At 41.3% G+C, this 25,681-nt stretch overlaps 1 protein-coding gene across 2 annotated transcripts in view; it reads right to left on the bottom strand.

The window, feature by feature from the left end:
- Positions 1-25,681, bottom strand: part of JARID2 (jumonji and AT-rich interaction domain containing 2) — a 215,648-nt gene that overhangs the window by 94,437 nt on the left and 95,530 nt on the right. For both annotated transcript variants that reach the window (XM_027745086.2, XM_039386682.1), the window contains exon 3: positions 176-317. In XM_027745086.2, the coding sequence (XP_027600887.1) occupies positions 176-317 (142 nt within the window). The remainder of the gene's footprint in view (positions 1-175; positions 318-25,681) is intronic.

The raw sequence follows: 25,681 nt of genomic DNA, 5'->3' as shown, positions 1-25,681 counted from the left end.
ATACCATTGGGTGAAGTAAAGTTTGCTATATCCTCACCGTTACTAGAAGGTTGGAAAATCTGTTTATGGTAGGGCAGTACGTGCAACCATACCCTACTAATAACATAATCACAACACTGTAAGACAAAACGGACAAGGCAGAAAAGCTGTACTTTAATCATAATGCACTACTAACCTTTTCCTCGAGGGCCCTTCCTCAAAATCTGAAGAACTAACATCGTTGCTCGTTGAGGACACTTGCGATGCATCGTCCTTCTCATTCTCCAGCTGTTCCGATCCCGGTCCTAATCCTTTAGATTGGCCATTAGTGAGAAGTCCTGCAAATGTGACAAAGTAGTACACAATATTAAAAGCTTGTGCTACCAGTGCCAAATGGATTTTATAAAAATTCAAGTGTGACACTAACAATAAAGAGCTGATGCCCAAAGCAACCATCTTGCAAAGATATATACAGGTAACATTGACTTCGCACAGAGGTAGTTCAGTAAAAACCTGCCCGATTGCTTGTTTCTGATTTGATTAACTGTAAAACCCCAATCTCAAATAACCATACTATGGGCGCAATGGTATTTATAATCTTGTCACATTCAAAAAAAGGGACACAGTTTAGTCAAACTTATCCTTGTTTTCCAGAACTCCTATTGACTGGCATAGATAAGAGTCTTTTGCATTTATCTGTGGATTTATATAAAATTAAACCATTTGGTCCAACTTGTCATCATCTTGCTCTTCATTCTGCTGATTCCAACTACTGCAATTTATGATCCTTCAAAACAAATCCTAAATCCAAAAGGGAGAACATCAAACATCTGTTTCTTGACTCTGATTCTTCTGGCCAAGTGTCACTCATCTACAAGAACTCCAGACTGACAGAAAAAGTACACAGGGCAGCAAAGGTACACAAGCAACAGCTGCCTCCCCTTTTGCACCTTTTCTCTCCCAAAGCAATACAGATGGAAGACAGCATTGGACCTGTACAAGCATAATGTCTAACAAATTTTGCGTATTTTACTCAACCAAGTAACTACAATATAATATGACTCTTACAAATAACAGAAGACAGAAATGAAACCCCTTATACTTAGGGAAGAATTAAAATAGCAACATATTCTTCAGCAGGCTTTGGGTTGAGAGGGAGGAAACAATTTTATCAGCTCACTATTTACTAGATGTTTTAAGAGCTTATTACCAGAGGAGCTGCAATTTTATCCAGGAGAATGCTTTCCCATCTCTCCACCCAAATAGTTTTGCAAACGGCATAACAAAGCTTTGTTTCACAGCTTTATTTCCTCAGAGAAATGCTGGTAAGACTTCCCTCCCTCCCTTAGCCATTTCAGTCTCCCTTTCTATAACTGCACCTTAGAAAAGAAAACGCGGGGGGGGGTGTGGGGGGGTGTGGTTACCCCTTCCAAGATGAGCCAGGTAGTAAAGCCTGTAATAGTACTAAACTGAAAATGCTTACTAAGTAGTTCAAGAATTTACACCAGCACTACATCAGTGCTATATAATTTCAGACCTCTGTTTTCAGGAAAATCACTGTTCAGCACCGTCAGTGCACTTACTCATTGCATAACCAAGCATCCAACCAAGCTCAGCTCCCCAGAGACACTGAGCAAGACACCTCCAGTGAGCTGCTGTACCAGAACCTCAGGCACAGCCACAGCCAAATGCTCCTTTCCTGCAAGGCTATTTATTCCCTGTTCACTTGGGCATTACAATTGCAAGTGGTACATCCCCTGCCAGCAGGCTCCAAACCTTTCAGCACTCACCCATTCCACCCCAATAGCTCTGATGACCCATCTTTAAACAGCCTAATGCAATGCCTGCATCGTATCACCACATCATATCTCTCTTTTCTTTTTCTAATCAAAGTTTGCTCATATTCATTCTTGAACTACACCAAATTTCTCTTGATTTGGAGTCAGAAGCAGCTATATGGTGACCACATGCTGTAGATTTTGGATGCTGTTTTAAAAATATCACCTACAAAGCAGAAACATGGCTTACTTTTTTTGTGGGGAAGAGTTGGTGAACTAGTAACTCAATTTTTTTTCCTAATATGGAGCCCACAGAGCAAAAGTTGAAACTATGCTCCAATTTTTGGATTAAAATGTCTCTTCTAGCCAGCCTAAGACCTTCAGTTAGAAGTTAAATGACCCAATTTACATTTTCTCTCCTCTTTTGTTAAATTCCTTGTGATACTTCATTTCCAATTAAGGGATCTCTAACCATGACCCTACAAATAATACAAATTTCAGTATCAGCACATGACACTACAACAGGGTTTGTAATGTACCAACACAATTATATGACACGGGGTGACAGCATCCCTTCAAACCATTCCTGAGGAAATGAAGGTAACCTTTTAAAAAACACAGAATAGATTATATTTCTATGCTGAATTCACTCTGTCAAGAAGCCGTAGTGCCCAAGTTTGTTCTTAAGAAAGTTTCAACTTTTGATTTGCATTTTTCCATGAAACCACTGCTGATAAAATTTACAATTTTTGAACTCCAGAGAAGGCTAAATCAAGCATATCATTTGAGGCCTGACACTCAGTAACTTAACTCTTATGGCAGAATTTGATTAGGTTTTCCAAAAGCAATATTTGTTCTGGAGACTTGCCATATGTAAAACCCAGCAACCTGAAGTATATGAGTCAAGAAAATCACCTTTCGGGCTGTCAACTTGCACGCACTTGGAAAGCAATTTTTATTCATCCTTTCACCCTGCCAAACCATCAGCTCACTTGGGAGACAAGCATGATTTGTGTCCCTTAAGGAAAAAAATATCGGTTTGCCTAATATTATTCATCATAACCAGCACCGCTCCAAAACACAGTAATATTGCTGATAACTGATGTTCGCTATCGTCCGCTGGAACGGACTAAAACAAGAGCCCTAAAAGAGAGACATAAAACTACAAATGAGAGATACTGATAAATACTGGGAAAGGGTATCATGTTCTACAGGTTTTCAGGGCTAGCATAATTGCAAAATCTACTCTGAAGTGATGAAAGACACAGACAGCCGCAGTCCAAAGCCTCCTTTCAAGCACTGGAGAGAAAGCACATGCTGAAGCAGGCTGTTATAAAGTTTATTGCCACTCAATCATTTTTATATCAAATGCGTTCAGTTTGCCCCCAGATATCTTCTCCTTCAAATGCCATTCCTGCTCTCTCTAACTGCAATAAAACCGTGCTCTCTTTTGCTGTGCCTCAGCTGGGAGATATAAAAGGTCTGAAGGCCCCAGGATGGGATGGGAACCCCACAGTTTTGCCAAGTGATACTCAGGCACTCCCATCACCATTGGCTGGCACCAGTGCAGTTGACAGGACATACAGGTCTGCTGGTGCACTGCAGGAACAGAGTCTGGTGCACGCCCATGTGGGTTTGACTCCCTAAGGTCAACCAAGCTACAAAGAGAAAAACAACTGAGCAAGAAAACGCTCTTTTGCATAGTCCGGAAAGCTGAACCACTCTTTAATCCTGGCTACTTTGGAGCATCCAGCAAAAGTCAAGGAATCAGTAAGCCCTCAAGAGCCAAATCAAATCAAAGGGACAAACAGTTCCTCTACTGTTTTTCCATGGCTGTGCCCTTCAACCTCTAAATCATGACGCCAGCAAGCCCTGGCTCATGTCAAAGCCCATGACACTACTCTCAGCTGCCAGAGAGCTGGCAGAGGCTGCCTGCCCCTTGCCCACTAGGCTCATCTCAGCCCTAGCTCTCACTTGCCTTCTCCCCTGGCAGCTGGACTCATGATCAACCACAAGACCTGGATAACTAGGTAGAATAAATCAGGGTTGATAAAAATAAGACTTTATTCCTCTAATAAAAAGTATTTGTTTTGAAAGTCAAATTAGATTTTTTAAAAAAACTAAACCTCATTAAAATTAAATTTGGAAGTATAGCAACTTGCATTATAAGTCAGTGTAGGATTTCATATATTAAAATTACTTACATGAAATCATAATTTATATATACAGAGAAGCAGTGTATATTTGCTGCCAAAGTTTAAATGGAACTGAAACACTGAATGGCTCAAAGTCACTGAATAAACACTGCTTTAATTAAGTCAGTAATAATGAATTATTTAATTAAGTCACAATACAGGAACTTGCATATCAAATGACATCTGTGATCCCTTAAATACACTGTTCTTGCTCTAACTGATCAAGACTAGACACTTCAAGAGAAAGGCCAATTACTAATTCGTAATAATTACAAAGCGTAGCTTAAAACTGAACCACAGAGACCTTAACATCCTCACTAAAATGTATATCAATCACATAAATGTCAACTTTCACAGTTTTGCTAAATTCTTTTTTTAAACTTCCATGAACACTGCAATACCAACCTGCAGTTTTAGATACATGCTGCTTAAAGAGACACACGCACAAAATCCACTTATCAGCACTGAGAAAAAGCAGCAAATGTCACTACTACACCCCCCCTGTTACAAGCAAGAGAAAGCATAAAAGCCATTTTTGCACCCTAGTAATTATTAAAGAGACTTCTATCACCTCCTATTTATTTGCCTTCCACACAGAATGTTTTCAAATCTGTCTGTGGCTACAAGTTTGTTTGTTTTTTCACACGCAGGAAGGGCTCCGCTATGAGAGCTGAACTGTACCCTCTAGGACGATCCACACAGAATACGGATATTATGGTTTTACAGCCTTCGCAGAGCATGCTCCCTCTTGTTCCCACTGCACCTCACTATCCCCTTTGCTTCTTGGTTGTAGTTGTTAACGGAGCAGAGATCTTGCTGAGCCTACTCCAGCAATGGGAACATCCCTCTCACCAATAAGAGTGTGTGTAAAAACAGTTAAATCTGGTTAAATGAGCTTGCTACAGGGGGTTTGTGCTGACTCAAGTGGATCACTTCTCATAAGAGCCTGGTAAGTAAGACTTAACTATTTCAGTACAGGCAGAGCTTAATTTATGCTGGTACATTTGCTAGCCTTACTGGTTTTGGTGATAGACATCCACTTTTAGCAACAATCTACAATTCTCTTCTCAAGTCATCTTCTGTTCTCAAGACCTAACATATTTTTGGACATCTGGATAGATGACTGACAGGCACAAACAGGACAGGTCTTGGGAGCAGCTAAAGATGTGATGCAAAATCACAGTATCTGGGAATGCACCATACAATAAAACATAGTGTAACTATAAATACATAGACGGAAAACTGAGGAGGAAGAAAGAAGAAGAAAGCAGCAACATATGAGAAGACAGACAAAATGTAAGGGAGGGTTTGGGGTTAGCTGTTTTTAAAAATAGATGCGATTACAATCACTGGTATGTTCTTCATTATTAAACTTACTGAATAATCAGGAAACCAAAGGGGAGCATCTGAACAAATCTCAGCATCATGTGGTTAGTTAACTAAGTGGTTGGGTGAAGGGACTTTCACAATGTTTCCAAAACACTGTTTCTACATCACTTACTCCAATGCCAACAAGGCATCTGAGCACAAACATTTCCATGTTCTTACAATAAAGCAACACCTATTTTAGCTCACTGTTTCTCAGTCCTGAGGCAGCCTAGGGAGAAAATACATTCAATTGTATTTCCAGTCAGTTCTCACAGTCAGAGGCAACCCGCAAAGCCATTATGTTAGAAAAATCAGCAGTCAACACCACACAAACACAAGCCAAAGATATCAAAGGCATTAACTGACCTAAACAAGGACAATTTCAACATGACCACATTCATGGCCTTCTATACAGTATGAACAGATAATGTCAGCAGGTCCACAGTGCAGGGGAGCAATACAGCACATCTCAACAACAGGTGAAATATATAACTGCTCCTGAGTGCCTCTTGACTACACAGGGACACTCTCTTCCTACTGCCAAGAGATACTGGGTTTGTCTCTCCCCTGGCAGCCCTCTCACTTCATTCCTTCCCAATTCCTGCAAGCTGAACCGCTCTGGACTGGTTGAAAAGCCCAGTTTCCAGGGCAATCAGCAAAACAAACACAAGTTACAAGAAGTTAAAAAAAGGGATTTACTCAAGGCAGCATTCTCATCATGCTAGGATGACAATGTTCCTTATGAGAGCATGTCATAAACAGCACAGACTGTAGTTACACAGGCATGGAGCTAAAGCTTTGTTCAGTTACAGAGGGAGTAACGTGCCTGTCCAAACTTCAGCTATGCAGTTTTGGCAGTTGTACAGGAAAGCTTTGTTCAAAAATATTAATGATTTTCTTCTTTTTGCATCATCTCACTTAGGAGAGCTCATACAAATGTTAGAAAGCAAAGGATTTTATTGCAGTGTTAGAAAGTCAGAGGTTAGCCATCCTACACCATGGTCTGAAAGGTTTGTACCACCTGAACTCCTAGAAATAACCACACTGTGGAAGACCACCAACATGAGTTTTATGTCTAAAATATAGTGAGAAAAATCTGCTACTCTCAGTTCTTTAAATATTTACTCTGGCCCTTAGTTTTACACAGGTAACATTCTGTATGAAAATCAACACCAGTAATAAGTTGGTGGCTTACCTACACCTCTTAGCCTTCAGCCTTGTAGATATTGTCTGTAGATAAAGTCTACTACCTTAGACTTTAGTAAAGTCTTGGATGCCATTTCTCACAGTTTTCTGCTGGAGAAACTTACTGCTCATAGCTTGGATAGGTACAATGTCAGCAGGGTTAAAAAATGGCTGGATGGCTGGGCCCAGAGAGAGGTGGTAAATGGAGTTAAATCCAGTTAGTAGTCCATCACCAGTGGTGTTCCCCAGGACTCAGTGCTGGGGCCAGTCCTGCTCAGTATCTTTACTGACAGCCTGGCCATGGCGATCGAGGGCACCCTCAGTAAGTTCGCAGGCGACACCAAGTTGGGCGGGAGCACTGATCTACCTGAGCATAGGAAGGCTCTACAGAGGTACCTGGGCAGGCTGGAAAACTGCCCAGTGGAAAAGGACCTGGGGGTGCCGGTCAACACCTGGCTGAACAGGAATCAGCCGTGTGACCAGGTGGCCAAGGTGGCCAATGGCATCCAGGCCTGCATCAGCAATACTGTGGCCAGCAGGACCAGGGAAGTGACATTCCCCCTGTACTCAGCACTGGTGAGGCTGCACCTTGAATCCTGTGTTCAGTTTTAGGCACCTCACTACAACAAAGACATCAAGGGGCTGGAGTGTGTCCAGAGAACGGAAACAAAGCTAAGGAAAGGTCTGGAGCACAAGTCTGACAAGGACTAGTTGAGGGAATTGGGGTTTTTTAGCCTGGAGAAAAGGAAGCTCAGTGGGGACCGTATCACTCTCTACAACTACCTGAAAGGAGGTTGTAGCGAGGCGGGAGTCAGTCTCTTCTCCAAAGTAACAAGCAATATGACAAGAGGAAATGGACTCAAGTTGCGCCAGGGGAGGTTTAGATTGGATATTAGAAAAATTTTTTCATGGAAAGGGTGGTCAAGTACTAGAACAGGCTGCCCAGGGAAGTGGTTGAGTCGCCAACCCTATAGGTCTTCAAAAGATGTGTAGAAGTAGCATTTTGGGACATGGTTTAGTGGTAGACTTGGCAGTGCTGGGTTAACAGTTCGACTTGATTATCTTAGAGGTCATTTCCAACCTAAACAATTCTGTGATTCTTAACTACAGGACTTTACAGTTTATTATGAGCTATATAGCTTTATATACAAGTTTACTTGTATAGTATCATTAATGAACAGTCCTCATCCATTTTTCATAAGTAATAGACAAACAACTGCAATGCAATACAAATCTACTTTGCGTTGTCTGTAATCCTAAATTTGTCTTCTACCAAAAATGCCCTTTACATGCTAGACTACATGCTGAAACACTACCAGGATCTTGGTAGGCATGTCTAATAAAACCATTAATCATTTGATGCGAAGTTTAAACACATTGGTATCTCCAAAACATCTGCAGTCTACATTAATCAGCATACTGTACAGAGTTACTGTATTTAGCTGTTGTATAGCTATGCACAAAAGATAATTTAGTTTTATAGTGCAAATGCCATCTGTCACATTGTCACAGCATGACAAGGTATCACATTACATATTAAACAGACAACATGCTTCAAAAATAAGGCCTATTTTCATGCCCTGGTTGTCTTAGAGATTAAAGAACTGGGGTTTCATGATAGTAACATAATTTAAAAACAAAACCACAACCATTTTCTCTGGGATAAGAGATATAAACTCCCTGTCCACTTTTTTAACTATAGTTGTCATAAAGGCTATTTTCATCTCATTTGGTAATGCAAAACCACACAGTTTTCTGTTTCTAAATAAAAAAATCACAGCATGAAACCATCATCATTTATACCACATGATGTTCCGTGTTGCCACCATGATGGTAATTAACGGTACGTGGGCTTTTCAGATGACAAGCCACTGGACATTAGGTTGATTGTGGTATATAACAGAGCATATGCATAAAGCAGTACCATTATGCCAGAAACTGTTAGTGAATAGCTTGTACAATCTTCATAAATGACTAGAAGAGTGCTTTTATATGTAGATATACATCATTATTATGAAAGCCAAGCACGAATGACATTACAGCACAAGATGTGTTTGTCAGCCTGTCAAAAGACAAGATCACCAAAGAGAACTGATTAAATTATATAGGTTGAAAGAAGCTCCTTACTTCCATTACATCTCCATCCAAAACCACTATTAAGCAACCAAAGACATTTTGTGACTTGGTTTCCTGCATTAGTCCATTACCCAAAAGTAGTGTCAATTAAAATTAGATTGCTCCGGTGTTTCAACACAACACTTTCAAGGCTGTTCTGTTTTCATTTGGGGGAGTTGAGATGGGGCTAAGGTGGGGTATTAAACTCATGGAAACAAGACTATAACACTCAAAAATGAACCTAATGTTATTTTACCCCAGGCCATATGACATACTTTAAGCCTCAGTTTGACTTATGAAATATGCATCTCAAAGAAATTTAAAACAAAAGAAACCAAAAAAGCCCCCCAGAAATGTCTACCAATGCCTGTAGCATATATACACACAGGAAAACCTCACCTGAAGCCTGTTCATACTTCTATTATTTTAGGTTCATTTTTAAAAAAAAAAAAAAATATTCAAAGAGACACACCCCTCTGCTTAAAGACATTCCTCTGCTTCTAAGGACACAATGAAAACTCCAAACCCCTGACTGCCCCAGGGAATCACATGGCACCTTATTCTTCATCAGGCAGAATGGAGGCCATTGGCTAGGCTTCACAATGGTGTGGCCTCGATGAGGCAGGGAACTCCTAGGAGTACCCAACAGGATGAGCAGCAAGGTAGGTGTTCATCCACAGGTGAAGGAGAGAGCAGCAGTAATACTGACTCAAAAAAAGCTAAGGAAACAAACAGATTTCTCTTAAATCCCCTCCCTATAAATGCAGAGAGCTAAGTAGCAGCTTAAAATCATAAATACAAACTCTTGAATTCTTCCAACTGTTTTTCTTGATTTTGGGGGGTAGGGGGAGGAAACCTGAAGAATGAGTGCCCCAAAACCTAAAAACTAGGGCTGTCCTGAATGAAGCAGCACAGAAAGAAGGAAAGAGAGCTGAGGTATACCATCCAACCAGCTGCTCATTATCTGTTGTACTGTACCATTGTGCTATCGAGCTCCTACCAATTGCCCCTGGAGCTGTATGATAAGGGGAGAGCAGTAGCTTTTCCAGTAAGTAGGTACCAGACTGTGTAAAGATCATTAAGTTTTGACAAACACAGCCAAGTGTTTGGTACCGTAAGCATTCCCTTTTAGCACCAGGGAATACAACAACTTGCATCCACCTCTGTCCCCCAGCCTCCTTTGACCGCAGTCAGAAAGCTTCAAAGGAACAAGAGGACTCCAAATGCAAGCTATAGACCTTTGCTGATCAGAGAGATGTGGGGGAAGAGGGCACGAAGCCTTTAGCACAAGCATGGCAACACCATCACCAGGAAGAGAACCTAGTTAGGATGCAGGGACCTGGACTCTGTCCAGATGCAGCCACTGCCAAGCAGGGGCCCCCTCCAGGCTCCTCAGCTCACTCACCTATAAAATAAAGGTAGCAAGATCGGTCTCCACAGTGAGGAGCGGGGAGAGGTACAGACAGTAAGTATGACATGAGACACAGGGTTGTTACTATTAAAATCCCTCAGTGGTGTGTGCCTCGTGTTCATTTTGGCATTGGACGGGGTGGCTTTATTTCTTCCTGAGGAGAAAAGTGCCCTTTGATTTGCAGCTATGCCAGGAACATCTGTCCTACAGGACACCTTCTCTGATTTGGTAGTAACATATGCAATCTGGAAACAAGAGTTAAACATGCATTTTATTTGAAATTACAGACACAAGCAGGTCCACAAACGTTTAATTTGTCTCCATTTACTTCAAGTCTATCAGTAAATGAAATATCAGCATAACTACTGTAAGAGAGAAAAGTTTAAGCTTTCGGGTATTAACAAAATTATCGGTGACATACAAATAAATTGTTCTTGTATGCCAAAACCATCATGCCTTGTTTATCCTGCCTTTCCCGGGGAATTTTACAGCTGAATGGAAAACCAGTGGGGTAACATCCCACGGGAGGAGAGAGTAAAGAAAACCTGCAATATGCCTATGAAACAAATAATTTAATTTTAAAATGCTCTGTTCTTTTTCTTTTTGTTCTACCTTTTTTTTTTGTTTTATCTCTTTTGATAAGTGAAAAGTTAACCGACTCTTTGCCACCTATATGTCACCAAGTGAGGGCAATTCCTCCATCTCCTGATGCACTTTTACAGAGGCATCCTAACTGTAATACAACAGTAGCAGTCCCATTTTTCAGTCAGTTATTTCCCCCACCTCAGCATCACATACCTCATATCCATGACATACCTCACTCACCCTGTTTCAGAGTTAAGCTTCCACTAGGTACAGATGGACAAAGGAACAATAAATACCCATACCTCAGCACCGAGGGACTAGGTAGATCAGTAAAAATGAAAAAAGAAAACTAAAAAAAGACATTCTGGTATTTTAAGTAACGTGAGAAAGAAAGCTATGCCAAGAGCATTTCTCTAGACAACAGCTATTCTACACTAGAAAGTAAAAATTAGCAATTGCGTCTCCACGGAGTATAAACTAAGGAGGAAAAAAGAAGGTGAAGGCAAACAGTCAAGCAAGGAAGAGTCTGCTAATTGGAAGAAAATACAACATATGAATGTGCAAATAAAACAACAAGGGAAATAAAAAGGCCTGCAATGTCTCATGGCTTACAATGAATATTTGTGAGCCTGAAAAGAGAGAAATGTGCAGCTAAAACCCAGAGGCTTAACAAGGCTTGGCCATATTTGTTATGATTTCTAGGAAACCCTTACAGACTGTATGATTTGAAAACTGCCTATCTGCATGCAACCAGATACGATAGCAAAACAGCATCTTGACAAACACTTGCTACATGCTTTTCCTTTAATGGAGCACAGTTCCAAGCAATCTGTGGTGAGGGATCACACAAACAGGCTGGGTTTATGATCTTGTCAGACAGAGGTGAAGAAAGGCCCATTTCTGGAACCGGTGTCCTGGACAGCCAGCATCAGGAAGCCTGAGTTATTTCTTTCTCGAATAAACCAAATTAAACAAAATTATCAGAGACATAAATGCAGGACTTGCCTTCTACATATACCTCAAAAGTAAGCAAAGCAGTGGACTCAAAGAGAAGGAGCGTTCTAAGCACACCAATGTGCTCTAGGAAAAAAGATGGAGAAAACACAAGAGAAGTGCCAGAAAGCCCTTTTGGGGAGGTTATCCTCTGCTTAATTGTCTCTAATTCTGCCCCTCTGTGACAAAAGCTATGAAAGGTAAATGCTGAATGACATTCTTCTAATTGCATAGTCCCATTTGATATTTCAATGCATGTCATTGAGGATTTGCCTTTCATGACTTTTGCCAGGAGCATGGGCAGCCCTCCAGACAGATAGCACAAAATTCCCCACTCCCCCCCGATGTGACACGAGCGATGACGATCCTGTTTGCTGCGACACAGCAACAGTGACTGCCCCATGCAGCCAGCAGATATGGGTATGGATTCAGCCCTCTCTTCACTGGAGATGCTCTGAGCTTTCTATCAAAGAAAAGGAGGGGAAAAGTCCTTGTCCTGTCCTGGGAAAAATTAACTGAGCTAAATGCTAGGTGTTCTACATGAACTCAAGTTACATATGACAGATATTTGAATTAAATCACTTTAATTACTTTCGCTCCACTTTTTCAATAACTTTTTAGTGAACATGCCCTCCCTAACTCTGAGATCATCCATCAGTCAGCTCCAGGAGTCAAGCTGTCAACCTCTTTTGCTGACAAGGATTCTTTTTTTTCTCTGGCATGTCACCTCCTTCTACTAAGCATTTGAATTATGATCTCTGAGTTTAGAGCAATTAAATATCCATTGATTTAAAAAAAAAAAATAGGTCCCAGTCACTTCTAACTTAACACCCTAGCCTCTTCAGCAACATGCCAAACAGGCCTCCCCTGCCCAGGAGGTCAAGGCAGTCCGGATGGACTGCAGGCAGGGAGGCAGGCTGCCTCCTGCAACACCAGGGATGCACCAGCACTGCCTGAAGCCAGATCTCAAAATCCCTGCCAGCCTGAGCACTCACATATTTGTTGAGAGCCTCAATGCAGGTTTGACAACCAGGTCAGCATTAAGGCCCTGTGACATCCCAAGAAGAGGGAGGAAAGAGAGCTGTCTGAGCAATTCTCAAACACCTCTTTTTAAGCCATTGGTTTCACTGGCTTTTGTCCGTAACCCTAAATTTCATCCATGAAGCTCAGTGCCTCACTGCTAGTTGGGAAAGGCAACTCTCTTCAGGGTAAAACCAGAGCTGCTTTTCCTTGAGGGCAGCCCTTCTCCCTGACACCATCTACCCAGCATAACATTTATTTCCTCTCTTTCAGAGAAAGTATCTACAAGGCATCATAAAACAACAGAAAAATTCGACCACCTGGAAAGCTCCCAAAACTCAGCCTTTGATCTTTTGGGATGCCTTCCTCCTTGCCACTGGTTTTTCATCTAGCTTGCTAAATTGATTATAAAGACATATTCTTTAAAATACTTGACATGGTTTGAATGCATGAAACAGCAATGTGGCCATAAAAAGATTTTTTTACCATACAGTAAGCAAATGCATTTCAAACATATTTTCAGAAACAGATTGCTTAAAAAAGCCAATACAAATAAAAAAAATCCACCTGTCTCTCTGAGAAATCTGTTGCAGAACTGTATTCTCCCCTTCTCAGGGAACAGACCTTTTTTTGGATGCTTTGAGTTTGTTTCGTTGGTTTGTTGTTTTTTTTTGTAGGGGCAGACAAGTGAGTAGTATCATATCCTCACTTAAATTAAAGGTCAGAGGAGTACACTCCATGCTCAGGATGAAGAACTGCTCTGTTGTTGCGACTCAGCTCCCTCTAATCCGTTTGCAGAGTTGCAGTCAGAGGAGAGGAGGCTCGTGACAGTAAAGCGTTTAGGCCACGTGCTGCGAACTGAAATCACAAGTGCAATATGAAAGCCCGACGTGAATGAACAATCTGTTCACAAAGGTGTGCACGGGAGCTATGACATTTCACCTCTATTCGAGCACTAAGCCCTTGCCTAAGGTAAGGATTCTAGCCCATCTCCTATGTCACACTGATAGCAGTGACAGAGGCTGGTGGATCTCTCTCAGCCGTCTTCCTGCTGTGCATGTGCAAGGGGAAAATAAATCGGTAGCTGGAAGACGCTTAGGAGAAATCTCTGCCCTCCCAGATCAGCTCCAGCGCTGCAGCAACTGGAGAGCAGGTGAGGGGGTAAAGCAGGAGGATCCTATGCTCATCCATCAGCTGACCTCTGAGGATCTCGCTGCAGGAATGGTGCACAGGCCAAAGCAAGAGCGACACAACCTCAAAAGCACTGGATAACGTAAACTTCAGCCACCTGCCAGACTGTATGCGGTATCTGGCAAGATTCAGTTGTCCCATTTCAACTGAAGGGACAACGGATTCTTGCCAGCATTAATGCAATCCTCTGAAGCATCGACATATGAAATGTCAGTGCTGTAGCAGCCTTTAAAAGGAAACGCTCCTCATAAGCCAAGCAATTTCCATCTTTATTTCTAGCTCTTGAGACCAGCAGCTTAACCTTACTTTCACCTCCCTTTTGTGAGCTCTACAGGCGAACCACAGGGGGAAGAGATGAGAGCTGGGGTAGGGGGCCAGCCACTTGAAAACCTGATGCTGGAGAGAGGGCTTCTGAAATGTTAAGGAGACTTCCTGACACGCCACTCCCCGGAGGAGTTAAAGAAATTCCACCACCATGAAACATTCTGCTGCTATTAAACAGCTTTTTTTGCTCACGTTTCAGGTCATCAGAAGAGGAAGTGAAACAACATTAACTGCTTCCTGACTTAATACAAACCTCGGAACAACCATCCACACACACACAATCAAGACTATACACTGATGCACACTTAATGATTTTATCTTTCTGAAGAAGCAAATTAGATAAAGTCTTATCCTGCAATTTTTAAAGAATACTGGGTTTTACCCCCCCCCCAAAACAAGAAGTCGTTACACAGAATTTTCCGTTCATGCATTCATGTAATTGAAGGCAAACACCCATTAGCATATTTCTTGTTTTAAGTACAGCATCAAAGAAATGGGAGCAAGGGGTGGGAGGTATATGCAATGGAGCAGCACAGAAATATGATAAAGAGGTAAGTGAGCTTTCAAAATATACCCAAGAGGCTGTGTGTATGCTGAAGTTCACCACTGTATTACTACAGTCGACCCCCCCACGCCCCCCCCCCGATTTAGGGCCAAAAGTATGCAATGTTTTGACTATCAATAATATAACTCTATTTCAATCTGATGTGACAATACCGGAGGCAGAGGGGAAAGGACAACTGGAATCCCTCTGTACATTCACAGTACCCTATAAAAAGCTGAAGAGACATATTAAACTGAAACAGTTCAGACAACAAAGTCTTCCTGGAGATGGAACATTCCCTCCCTACACTGTTTCTCAAGCTACAAAGACTATTAAGTAGTACTAATGTTTAGCATGCATTTAGCACTTTATGTGTTTAGAGTGCTGACAGAGACACACACACCAGTCCCCCAAAAAACACCAAAAAACCCCACACTCAACAAATGGTAGAACAATTCTACCTGTTCCCACACAGGGCAAGGCTATATTTTCCAGTGGGAGAAGACAGGACATCCCATGTGGTGGGATGAAGCAGAGAGGATGGCATCAAGCATATCTCCCAACAGGAGAGGATGGACTAATCTAATGGAAAAGCAGCACTGACAAACTTTGCATGTTCAGGCCACCCACATTAAAGTTCAGTTCCCATGTACAACTATTTATTAGTAACACCAAACAGCTACATAGTAAAAAGGCCAGAATGAATGTGAAAAACCCCAGAATTTTAAACATAACACAACCAACCCACCCCCCCAAAAAACCCCAAAACACAAAAACAAAAAACCACAACAACAAACCATCCCATTTAATCATTAAAAAAAAAAGCATATGACTAGGTGCAAGTGGTGAGCAGGAATCAAAGTCCAATTTTTTTTTCCTACTGCCATGTAAAATGAGGAAAGGCTTTGGCAGAACCTAGACTGACAAAAGTGGGCCACTTGTAAAAGAACAGGTTGGACTTTTTACATTTAATTTCTTTCTGAATCTAAAATCAGCCTCAAAGATATTATGAAAAACACTTTAAAGTATTTAAAACAAAAAAAGTCATTGAGGACATGAAGGCCTCATTGATTTCCCCAAACTTTATATGTCAACACATACACATGCACTAAAAAAAAAACTTACTTCCCTTCTGAGACATTAAATCCACACAATGTTTCTTGGAGAGGGTAAAAAGAAAATGTAGGTCAAGATGTTGAGATAGGGATTGCTTCTGAAAGATGAAAGCATAAGAGGACTAAGCTTTCATTCCTTATGTTTCTTTGAGATTTCAAACAGAGTGTTATTTGATAATGGTTCCTTTCAGAAAATTGGAATTTAATATAGCTAATTATAAGTTAGAGAATTAATGTACAGTCAGTACTCCAACAGAGCTGGTATACCATGCTGATGCTTTTTACCAGCATGTCCCCAGTGCTTATTATAGATCTTTTCTCCAAATACTAAGGCCAATCTGTTCTCACATTAGGCTGGATGGCCCAGGAGTTGGGGTGGGGGGAAAGGAAAAAAAGAAATCTATGATCTCTATGGCTGTAACACTGAGCCTGCAGCAAGCAGCCTGGAGTTGTCCTCACGGCATGGCATGGCACAGGAAAAGACTCTCCCGCTTCAAAGGGAATACATAAAATAAGAGGACAAAGAATAAAAAACCACAAGTAGCTGGAGAGGAAAAGTACACTGAGAAACAGGAAAACACATTTTCCTCCTTCCTATTAAAAGGGAGGAAAAAGGACAACAACAAAGGATGAAGAGCTCAGGCAAACAGAAAGAGCGGGAATACTCCTAATTGCTCAGTATTGTTAGTACTGGAATTATCCGAGAATTATTTGCCCTATGAGCAATCATAAGCTAAAAATCCTGACCTACATTTCACAGAGAGCAAGCAGTACACATAGGAATATCCCTCATGACAGGAATCGGCAGCAGATGCTGCTAGATTTGGACCGGGAACACTTTCTCTGCAATTCCTAAGGAAGCCACCCATCAGTGTTTCAGGGACCCATGCAGACTTGTGATGCTCTGTTTCTAGAGATGGCATAAAATGTGTTCAGCAACATCTGCTGCAAATCGCTGGTTAGTAACTAAAGTAAAACTGTGGCTAGGGTAGTCTTAAACATAGATCGTACTTGAGTGAATTTTGAGGGGAAAACGTGCGTCGTGGGAAGCTCTTGCAATCTGAGAGGTTCCAGCAGCTTTCCCTTTGTTTTTCACTGTAGTTTCTGACTAAATACTAAGACAGCCTATTTCTTTTAAGTTCTCAGATGTGTGAACTCATTGGTCATTGACCAAGCCACAAGCTCTGTTTTGAGGTCTCAGTCAGAAGGGCCATACCCCATTTTTTCCTCAAAACAGTACCTATAGTCAGTTGAATTGTAAGCTTCAGGGTTGGGGGGGGCAGGGGGAATGGGGCATGCTTTTGAAATAAGAATTTTCTTACATGTTAGAAAATTAATTCCTCTGAAGTCGTATTTTCATTTGGCATGTCCTCGCCTGGGTTAGAGCAGGACCTGTGTAAATACTCTTCTGCTCTTGAAAGGCCATGTCAGGACAAAATCTGCCCCCTATAGAAGGCACCTCCTGCCTCTTCATACTGTAAGAATTCCCCAAATCCTGCTAAATTGCCACTGCTACCTGCTCCCAAACCTTGGGGCTGAGAACTTCTTCCTTCCAGCTGGAGAACAGCATTCAATTTTAAAGCAAACAAACACATCAAACAGTTTAGTGAGGTCCTTCCTATCTGCTTAGCACTTGAGGGAACTGAAGTCTTCTGGTGACAAGAGGACACCAAACTAGTACTTTTTTTTTCCATTGGCTTCAACCTGAGTAAAGGGAAACAGATGGCATGAAAAACATCATCTCCTTCAGTCTACTTTCTGGTCAACAAAGGCCAGGAGGGATAGCAGTCACAAAACAAAAGCTGAAAGCTATTTTCCTAAAGCCTTGGTAAAATTTCTGAGTCTTTTGTATGTACTGGCAGAATCTCTCCTGGAAGTAGGAAAGCACAGACCGAAGAGCAGACTCTCTTTCTCTCAAGAGTCTGTCCCTTTCTAAGTTTCCCTGCAAATTTAGTTTTCATGAGACTATTCCCACTGAGTCCAAAATTATTTGAGAGTCTTTAAATTACCTAGCAGTTACAATTTTGATCCAGCCAGATGGTAATTCAGCAGCATCTCGATATCCAACTATGCCAGGGAAATTGAAAGACTGCAAAACTACCCTCCCCATAAACCCCAATATTCAAGTTCGCAGAAAGCCTTTTAAACTCATTTTTCCAATCAGTCAACTATTTCTAAAAATTCTGCTTTCCAGGCTATTAATGGCAGAAGTCTGGATCCACAACAGAAAGAAAGATGGTTTTCTGTGCTAAGTAATGCCTTAACTAACGGCCCATTTATTCTATTTTATGAGCAGAGTACTTGTATATAACCCTGTGTTATGCTGTGAACGTTAATCAACCTTCATGACTTTGCATGCCAGTTTTATTGGAGCGCCTTCCACACTGGCATAAAGGGGACTTTGTACCAGTCTTCCTGCAGCCTAGGAGAGATCAACATCGGCTTGCAGGTCTAAAACCTCTTTTTCACAAAGAACATTTACTCTTCAATTCTGGTCTGTTGTTAATGAGACTTTGAATATTCAAGCATGGAGCCATACTGTGAAAAGGTAATCTATGAAAGAGTGCATTTAAATCTACAATTGCAAATGGGCTGTGTTTATCTACTTAGATAAGACAGCCTTGTTCATTTCAATTAGAGAAGGTCATTTCCAGGCAAATGTAAACTGGCATTTGAAGCTCATCCCTGTAGGACAATGAGATGAGGTAAAGCTTCTGGGACAGGTTTCCATCTAAATAAAACCTGACAACTACTCCCTAACCACAGACCTCATTGTTGCACAAAAGGCCATCTTCAATTGATTTTGGGGAGGGGGAGAAGCAGCAAAAACTATGTTTCAAGAAGATTTGGAATTCAAGCCACATTCTGGTAACTTCTATCCCTTATTCATGACTTCCATCTAAAGGTAATTGCTGCTGACCTCCTGAGATGAAAAGAGGCAGAACAACTACTCTAGAAAGCACCAGATTATCTTGGCAAAACAAAGTTATTTGCTTACTGCCCAGTCGAGTATATTGTCACATTAAAGAGAATAGTTGAAACTCTTCTCCTTCGCACAGAAACAGCATGTTTCTAGACAGATGCACCACAGGAACCAAGAGAAGCAAAGGCAAATCAAGCCCTGCATGCAGACTGTAACAGGAAGATGCCTCTCACCATCCCCAGCCCACTCCTGTATGATGCCTCACGTTTGTGGCTCTGTGCAACCTTATCACTTCCTTCTGGCATGTGGAGCCAGAGAGTGAGAGGGAGCCTGAGGCTCTGAAACAAGATCTCAACATTGCAGCAAGGGAGCAGGGGTCAGGAAAAAACAGAAGGGGATGAAATTCTTCTTCCACCCTCTCCATCCAACACACCCACATCTGTATTGCGCCAGTACAATCCAGATGCCTTTTCTCAATGTTTTATATGAGACCGCATGCTTCTATCATTGCTGTAGCACCCCCTTGCTAATATTGTGACAGCATTTCCACCCAGAATAGAAAGAAAATTCCCACGTTGTGAAGAAGGGAAAAAACTGTACTCCCTCTGTGCCATTTTCACCACTTTTAAGCTTTTTTCACTCTCCACATACACAGCAGGCATAACATGAAAACACTGAGATGCTCTGCAGAGCATCTTTAAAAACAGTTGGCCATAAAATACTTCCACCTTTCACAGCACCAGAGATGGCAACCACTGTCTGAGGGAGGTATTTTACAAAGAACCTGCTCTGGAGACAACCTAGCTGAAACGGAGCATGTCAAGGTGCGTTTTACCTCTAACATGTCTGTTCACACACACACACACACACAGAGACTAGGAAGAGGCTGAACTGAAATATTTTTTAAGGTCAACCACTACTGAAGCTGAGAGGAGGAGAAAAATAAAATTAAATGATGGTGTGGTCATGGTCTTTGGGCATTACTCGGAAGGACTGGCTGAGGCTGCCAAACCTTTTGCAGGAAAAGTGGCTTATCTCCTGGCTTCCCAAACTGTACCAGAGGTCAGCTGATGAGGTTTCAGGAGTTTGCCAGCTCTATCCCTCTGTGGGATCTTTGGCAGGTTGCTCCAGCTGGGCTCCTTCCAGTTCTTCCCTTTTTTCCATTTTAGCATATAGCTTGAATAAAGAAAACAAGATGAAGGCTTTCAAAGATAACGCAGTCTTTCACAAACAGATGCAGAACAAAGCACAGGAAATTCTGAGCAAAGTAAAAAATGAATGTTGTCTGTTCAAGGCTTATCTGGAATGAGTTAGCCTCTTTGTGGGCACATCTGAAACATCACACGGTCCTGACTGCAATTTCAACGCTCACTAACAGTCTCATAAGGGGAGAAAACAGGATGGATAAGGGTGGAAATTCAGCAATTTTTAGCTCTCAGAAAGGGAAACTCCTTCAGACGTACCAGAAACAATATCTGTGAGTTAAACTTGTCAACATCATCCCTTGTCACCCTAAGCACAAGGCTTCTATATCTACACCTTAGACTGGACCTTGCCCCTTAACAGCATTAAATTCATTTAAATTGGGAAGTAAAGGGCATCAAAGGCAGGTTATTGAAAACATGTATTCAACTAATTCTGAATACAATATCACATTAACTGCATGTAATAAATCTGTGCTGGTCAGACACACAAACAGAAAAGATTTAAAAATGCATGCACATTTATTACTATGCAGAGCAATCTGCTATTACTTAACAGTATACGTGTTAAGCTATATTTATTTTTTACAAAACATACACCCACAAGCTCTGGAAAGTATCTACTATGCGATGAATCTATCATCAGCATCAGTAACTTAAAGAATGAAGTTATTTCAGAATGGTCCTTGGAGATTTTAAATCAAAAATATCCCAATGAAACCAAACTGAAATGTGGAGGCACGAGCCCAGAGCACAAACCAATCTCCCAGACCATTACAGGCCATGAAATGAATGTGACTAATTCCTGAAGATTTTTCATTGCTCAAAAAGGTGACTGACTTCCTTGCTTTTCACATCAGAAATTCTACATTCAAATGGGGTCAATGACACCTAAAATAATGTGATACCAATCTCCTGAAATTTTCAGTTTACTCCACATCACTATGAGGATCCCCTAATCCATGTCATTTGGCAACCCATATTCTTAACAAGTCAAAGCCTAAAATCACAGATAATGTAGGGTATTTGAGGTGAAGAGCACAGTAGGTTGGCAGCTGTGTCAGGTAACTTGCTGAAGTCGCCACTGTGCCCATCAGCAGTTTCAGAATCTCTGCTTTTTCTTTTAAAACCACTTTACTGCCAGGGTTGACACAATAAGGCTTACAGCACACATGACACCTGTCCCAATTAAACACAGCCTAATGGCCTTAGAAATGCCCTGCTGGACTAAATAGTTCTCAAACTCTTTCACATAGCAATTTGTTTCTAAAATGTCCCCATGCCAAGGAAAAACTGTTGTGGAGGTTCTAAGGCACAAGACAGCCCCTTGAAGACCGAAAACATACTCTAATATTCTGAAAGTACTATACAAATTTAGTCTTGCACTAAGAGCTCAAAGCTGTAAAAAAAATTAGCAAAAGCCTTATTCAAAGCCAAGCAGAGACAGTTTCAGAAAATACAGTTCCCTAGGACTGACTACAGTAAACTATTACATAGTCTGTGTGTATGACTGAAACTTCTCTCTTCATTTACTTGTGATACTCATTTTATTTCCCATTACATTCCTATTTTCCTAATAAAATAGAGTATACTATTTCAATGACTGATTTAGGGGTATGTCTTACTCTCATTTCTAAAGTAAGCAAACTAGAATTGCCAAAACGTACAATTTTTGACAGAACTGGCAATCCTCTGAGGTAAAACCACCACCATTCTTTCGGCTGTACATACCATGCCCCTCCGCTTCCCCTCGTGAGGATATTTTAAGACTGCAATGAGGTCTCCCCTCAGTCTCCTCTTCTCCAGGCTGAAGAAGTCAAGTGACCTCAGCCACTCCTCCTATGGCTTCCTCTCCAGACCCTTCATCATCGTGGTAGCCCTCCTCTGGACTCTCTCTAATAGATTTATATATTTCTTACATTGTGGAGCCCAAAACTGCACCCAGGGCTCGAGGTGAGGGTGCAGCAGCGCAGAGTGGAGCAGGACAATCACCTCCCTTGACCAGTTGGCAATTAGTTGATTTTTGGTTTGTTTGTTTTTAAGAGAAACAAACGTAAGTCTAAAACCTACAGTTGTGAAGTACTTTTCAGTGAACTTTTAAGCTGCATCTTTTTCTGCTCCTATTCCTGGCAACTGTTGTCCCTTCTAGCATCTGAGGCTGTGGTTAGATGAGATGACTGTGCCAATCCTAAGACTGTGGTTAGACAAGATGACTGTGCCAAACCAAGCAGCTTGCTACTATCAAAAGGGATGAGTCCGGTCTCCTCCTCTTCCAGCTTTCAGTCAAGGTACTCCGGTCCCCCATTTCCACCAAAAGAGCACAAGGTGCTCATTTGACCTCTTCATGAACCTGTGTATTACAATAAACTAGAAGAAAATTATCTCCTTTTTTAAAAGTTATTTTCTTTCTTGGATAGTTTTCTGTCACATTAGTACATTGAACTGGCTGCACTGCATAGGCAGACAAATGGCAGAGTCAGCGCACAAGACATGAGGTGAAAGGTTGCTGCCAAAGTCTTTCCCACCTTTCCTCATCTTATTTATTTTAGACTTACAATAACTCAGCCTGCTACAGATTGTGCAGAGCCTCTGCAGACTCTTCATTGCCGTTTTCATTTTCCATTACCTACAATTAGCAATATGCAGGGAAGCAGGAGGCAAGATTATTTTTAGAATTAGTTTGACTACAAATGCACTCAGGAGCAACAGAAACTCTTTTTAGATAGTCATGAAGTAAGTTTTAAGAAAATTAATTATATAATTCCCCTGTTTCACAGGTTAAAAAAAATATCCATCTCTCATACTTGAGAGAAAAAGGAATATGGGTGTCCTGTGAGAGAAAATTTTCTGGCAGTCTTGCCAAACACTGAAATTATACTAAGACAGAAGCACCGTTTGGACATAATCAAACTGGGTAACATCAATGAGGTGTAATTTGACCTGCAAATTTTATTATAAATGGTGATGATGGAAAATGCAAAAAAGAACCTGTGTCAGTCAATGAACAAGCAAGTCCCTGGCAGGCTCAAAAATTAATTCTATTCTAGCAAACAAAGAAAGGAAAAGAGATTTGGAAATTTTCAATGGAGCCCAACCCCAACATCCTGTTATTTATTTGTTAATCTTTAAATTCACTTGACAGCAAGCACCGAAGTGAAAGTGATGTTGAGTGCCATGACAAATCTGCTCAAATGCATATTTTCTGAACCTTTTAGTTGAAAACATCTATATTTAATCACAGTTTAAAACTAGCCAAAAAGGCTGTTTACTCTGAATGTAAAGGGAAAATATTACAAAGTTGAAAGAGCTATTTCTGTTTCTGTAAATGCATTTTTAAAATCCACTTACAGACAAGGGTCCTTGGCACACTTACAATCTTCTACTAAAGCTTAGGAGACTGACAGACATTACCCACTGTCAACAAATGCAATCTAACATCACTGATGGAGTGAAAAGCTCCCTAGACAAATGTTAGCATAAAACCTTCTTGCAGTGTTTAATTGCAGCCTTCAGAAATAAGAGAGAAGAAGTTATCAGTATATCTGAACCACCACAGTGAATGAAGAGGGCTGCTTTCTTGTTCAAAATAAAGCCTGAGTAGCGGTCCAGTCATGCGTCTGCACCAGGAAGGAAGGAGACACACATTGCTCTGGGCACAGAGAGGCACAGTTGAAACAACAGCACTTCCCCAAGGGCTACTCTGTTTTCATCTGCATGAGTGGGAAGAGAAGAGACATGGTCTAAGTCCAGAGAAGACATGGCTGCCCCACTGGCAGCTGCTGCCACCCCCTGCCTTTTGGCAGATAACGCATGGGCACTGAGCTGAAGCACCCTGCTTAGGAGTCTTTAGGCATTTCTAGCACATCTGTTGCTATTTTCATGCCATGTCTGGAGTACCATCTACATGGCCAGGGGAAAGCTTAAGTCAGATGAAGCCAGCTCCATGCCACCCTATCACTGGGCACCTTCATTTCAATATAGCTCACTGGGGAGCATCAACAGAAAACCTCATGCAGTGAGCAGAAAATACTTGAAAATCTGTGCATCAGTGACAAAACCAGCTATTTTCAGATAGCACTGCTGCCTGTCCCAGCTTGCCTGAACAGCCACTGTGGAAGCCAAGGGATGGGCAGATCCAGGCATCAGAGGAGGCTGCTGCCACTAGGTCTGGCACCATGGTCCCACCAGGAGCTCTCAGAGGCTCCTGCCTCTCAGTGCAGAGTTATTTAATCTGTGGAAAACAGATTAAAGCAACTCTCCAACAAAAGTAACATTAGCATTTGTGTGGGAATGGCTGAGGGCAGAAGCAGATCAGCACAAGGTAGTGGAGTCACCATCCCTGAAGGTGTTCAAGGAACAACTGGACATGTCACTTAGTGCCACGGTCTAACTGACAAGGTGGTGCTTGGTCATAGGTTGGACTCAATGATCTTGGAGGTCTTTTCCAACTGAAACAATTCTGTGAAGGGGGGAAGGGGCACCACAGTCATGTATGGTCCAACCACCACCTCCATCATAGTGCTGACACCGTTCCTTCTCTGTTTAAACAATATACATAATGACTTCAACAAGCCTAAATCTCTCAGGACAGCAAAATTACGTATTTTTACTCATCTCTTTATTTACTTAATGAACAAGAATTCCAACTTCTGCCTTGAACCAAAGCATTCCCTCATGCACATTTGATTTCTCAACCAGAAAGCCTGCCATGAGCTTAACCAGGCTGACATGTTTGGAAACTGCCATGACACCTTTCTAGGACAAAGTATAGCTGGTGAAAATACACTATCTGCTTGAATAATTCTAACGTCTGCTTTGTCATCTCTGTAGATTACCCAACCACCTCAAACAAATAAGCCAACTTAGTCACTTTTTCCATTTAAGAAACGTACTTCCATATAACAAATTTCTTCTTTATCGCAAGTTTTGAAAAACAGAATTTAAAATCTTAGGTCATAAAAGTTTGCTTTATGATATACTCTTTTGAGGGTACTGGATATACTCTCATCAACAGAATGCAAGCAATAATTACATCTTTCATTGCCTTTTTAATAGCCTTATCTCACATTCTAAGCTACACAAGAAGAAAACAATTTCCTAAGAGAATTAGTTTTCCTTTTAGATGAGGATCTCTGAAAATTGGTATCACTATTCCAAACACCAATCCCTATTCTGCAAATCCTAATGCAAATGACAGGCAGCAGTAATCAAAGTCACTAAAGGGATCCCTCTGGGTTTATCCAGCACACGACCTTGTTTCCATAATCAGAGTTCCAGTATCCCATTTAGGGCTGCAGAGGGTTTCTTGACAACCAGTAGAAGCACCTCCTTCAGATTTTATATTCCCACATAATGGAGAGGAACACGTAGGAAACAAAGGCATACTGTAGGGTGTCATTCTATACTCTGCAAATACCCAGATCAACATAAACACCCATGCAATATAACCACTGATACAACAACCATAATATACCCACTTGCCTTTCTCTTTAATTGCAACCACTTAAGTAACACGGTTTCAGACACAAACTGAAAATGGCAGGATTATTGTCAGGATAACAAGTATCTTTAATAGTGAGGCAGAGACAGCCAAGGCATTATAACACATATAATCACCAAAACTAATTTGAATTTTTATTTATTTTAAATTTTATTTTTATTATTCAGAGAGGCATCGAAGTTAATTGTCTCTGTGCCATGATCAGCACATCTCAGAGCTTGCAGAAACTTTAGTACTGAAAAGACTCCGGTTA

Source organism: Pipra filicauda, unplaced genomic scaffold (genome assembly GCF_003945595.2).
Source record: "Pipra filicauda isolate LSUMZ 115617 unplaced genomic scaffold, ASM394559v2 scaffold49_size4853605_pilon, whole genome shotgun sequence".
NCBI classification, from domain to species: Eukaryota; Metazoa; Chordata; class Aves; order Passeriformes; family Pipridae; genus Pipra; species Pipra filicauda.
The sequence above is the reverse complement of the archived record's forward strand: the minus strand, read 5'-3'. Positions and strand labels throughout refer to the sequence as shown.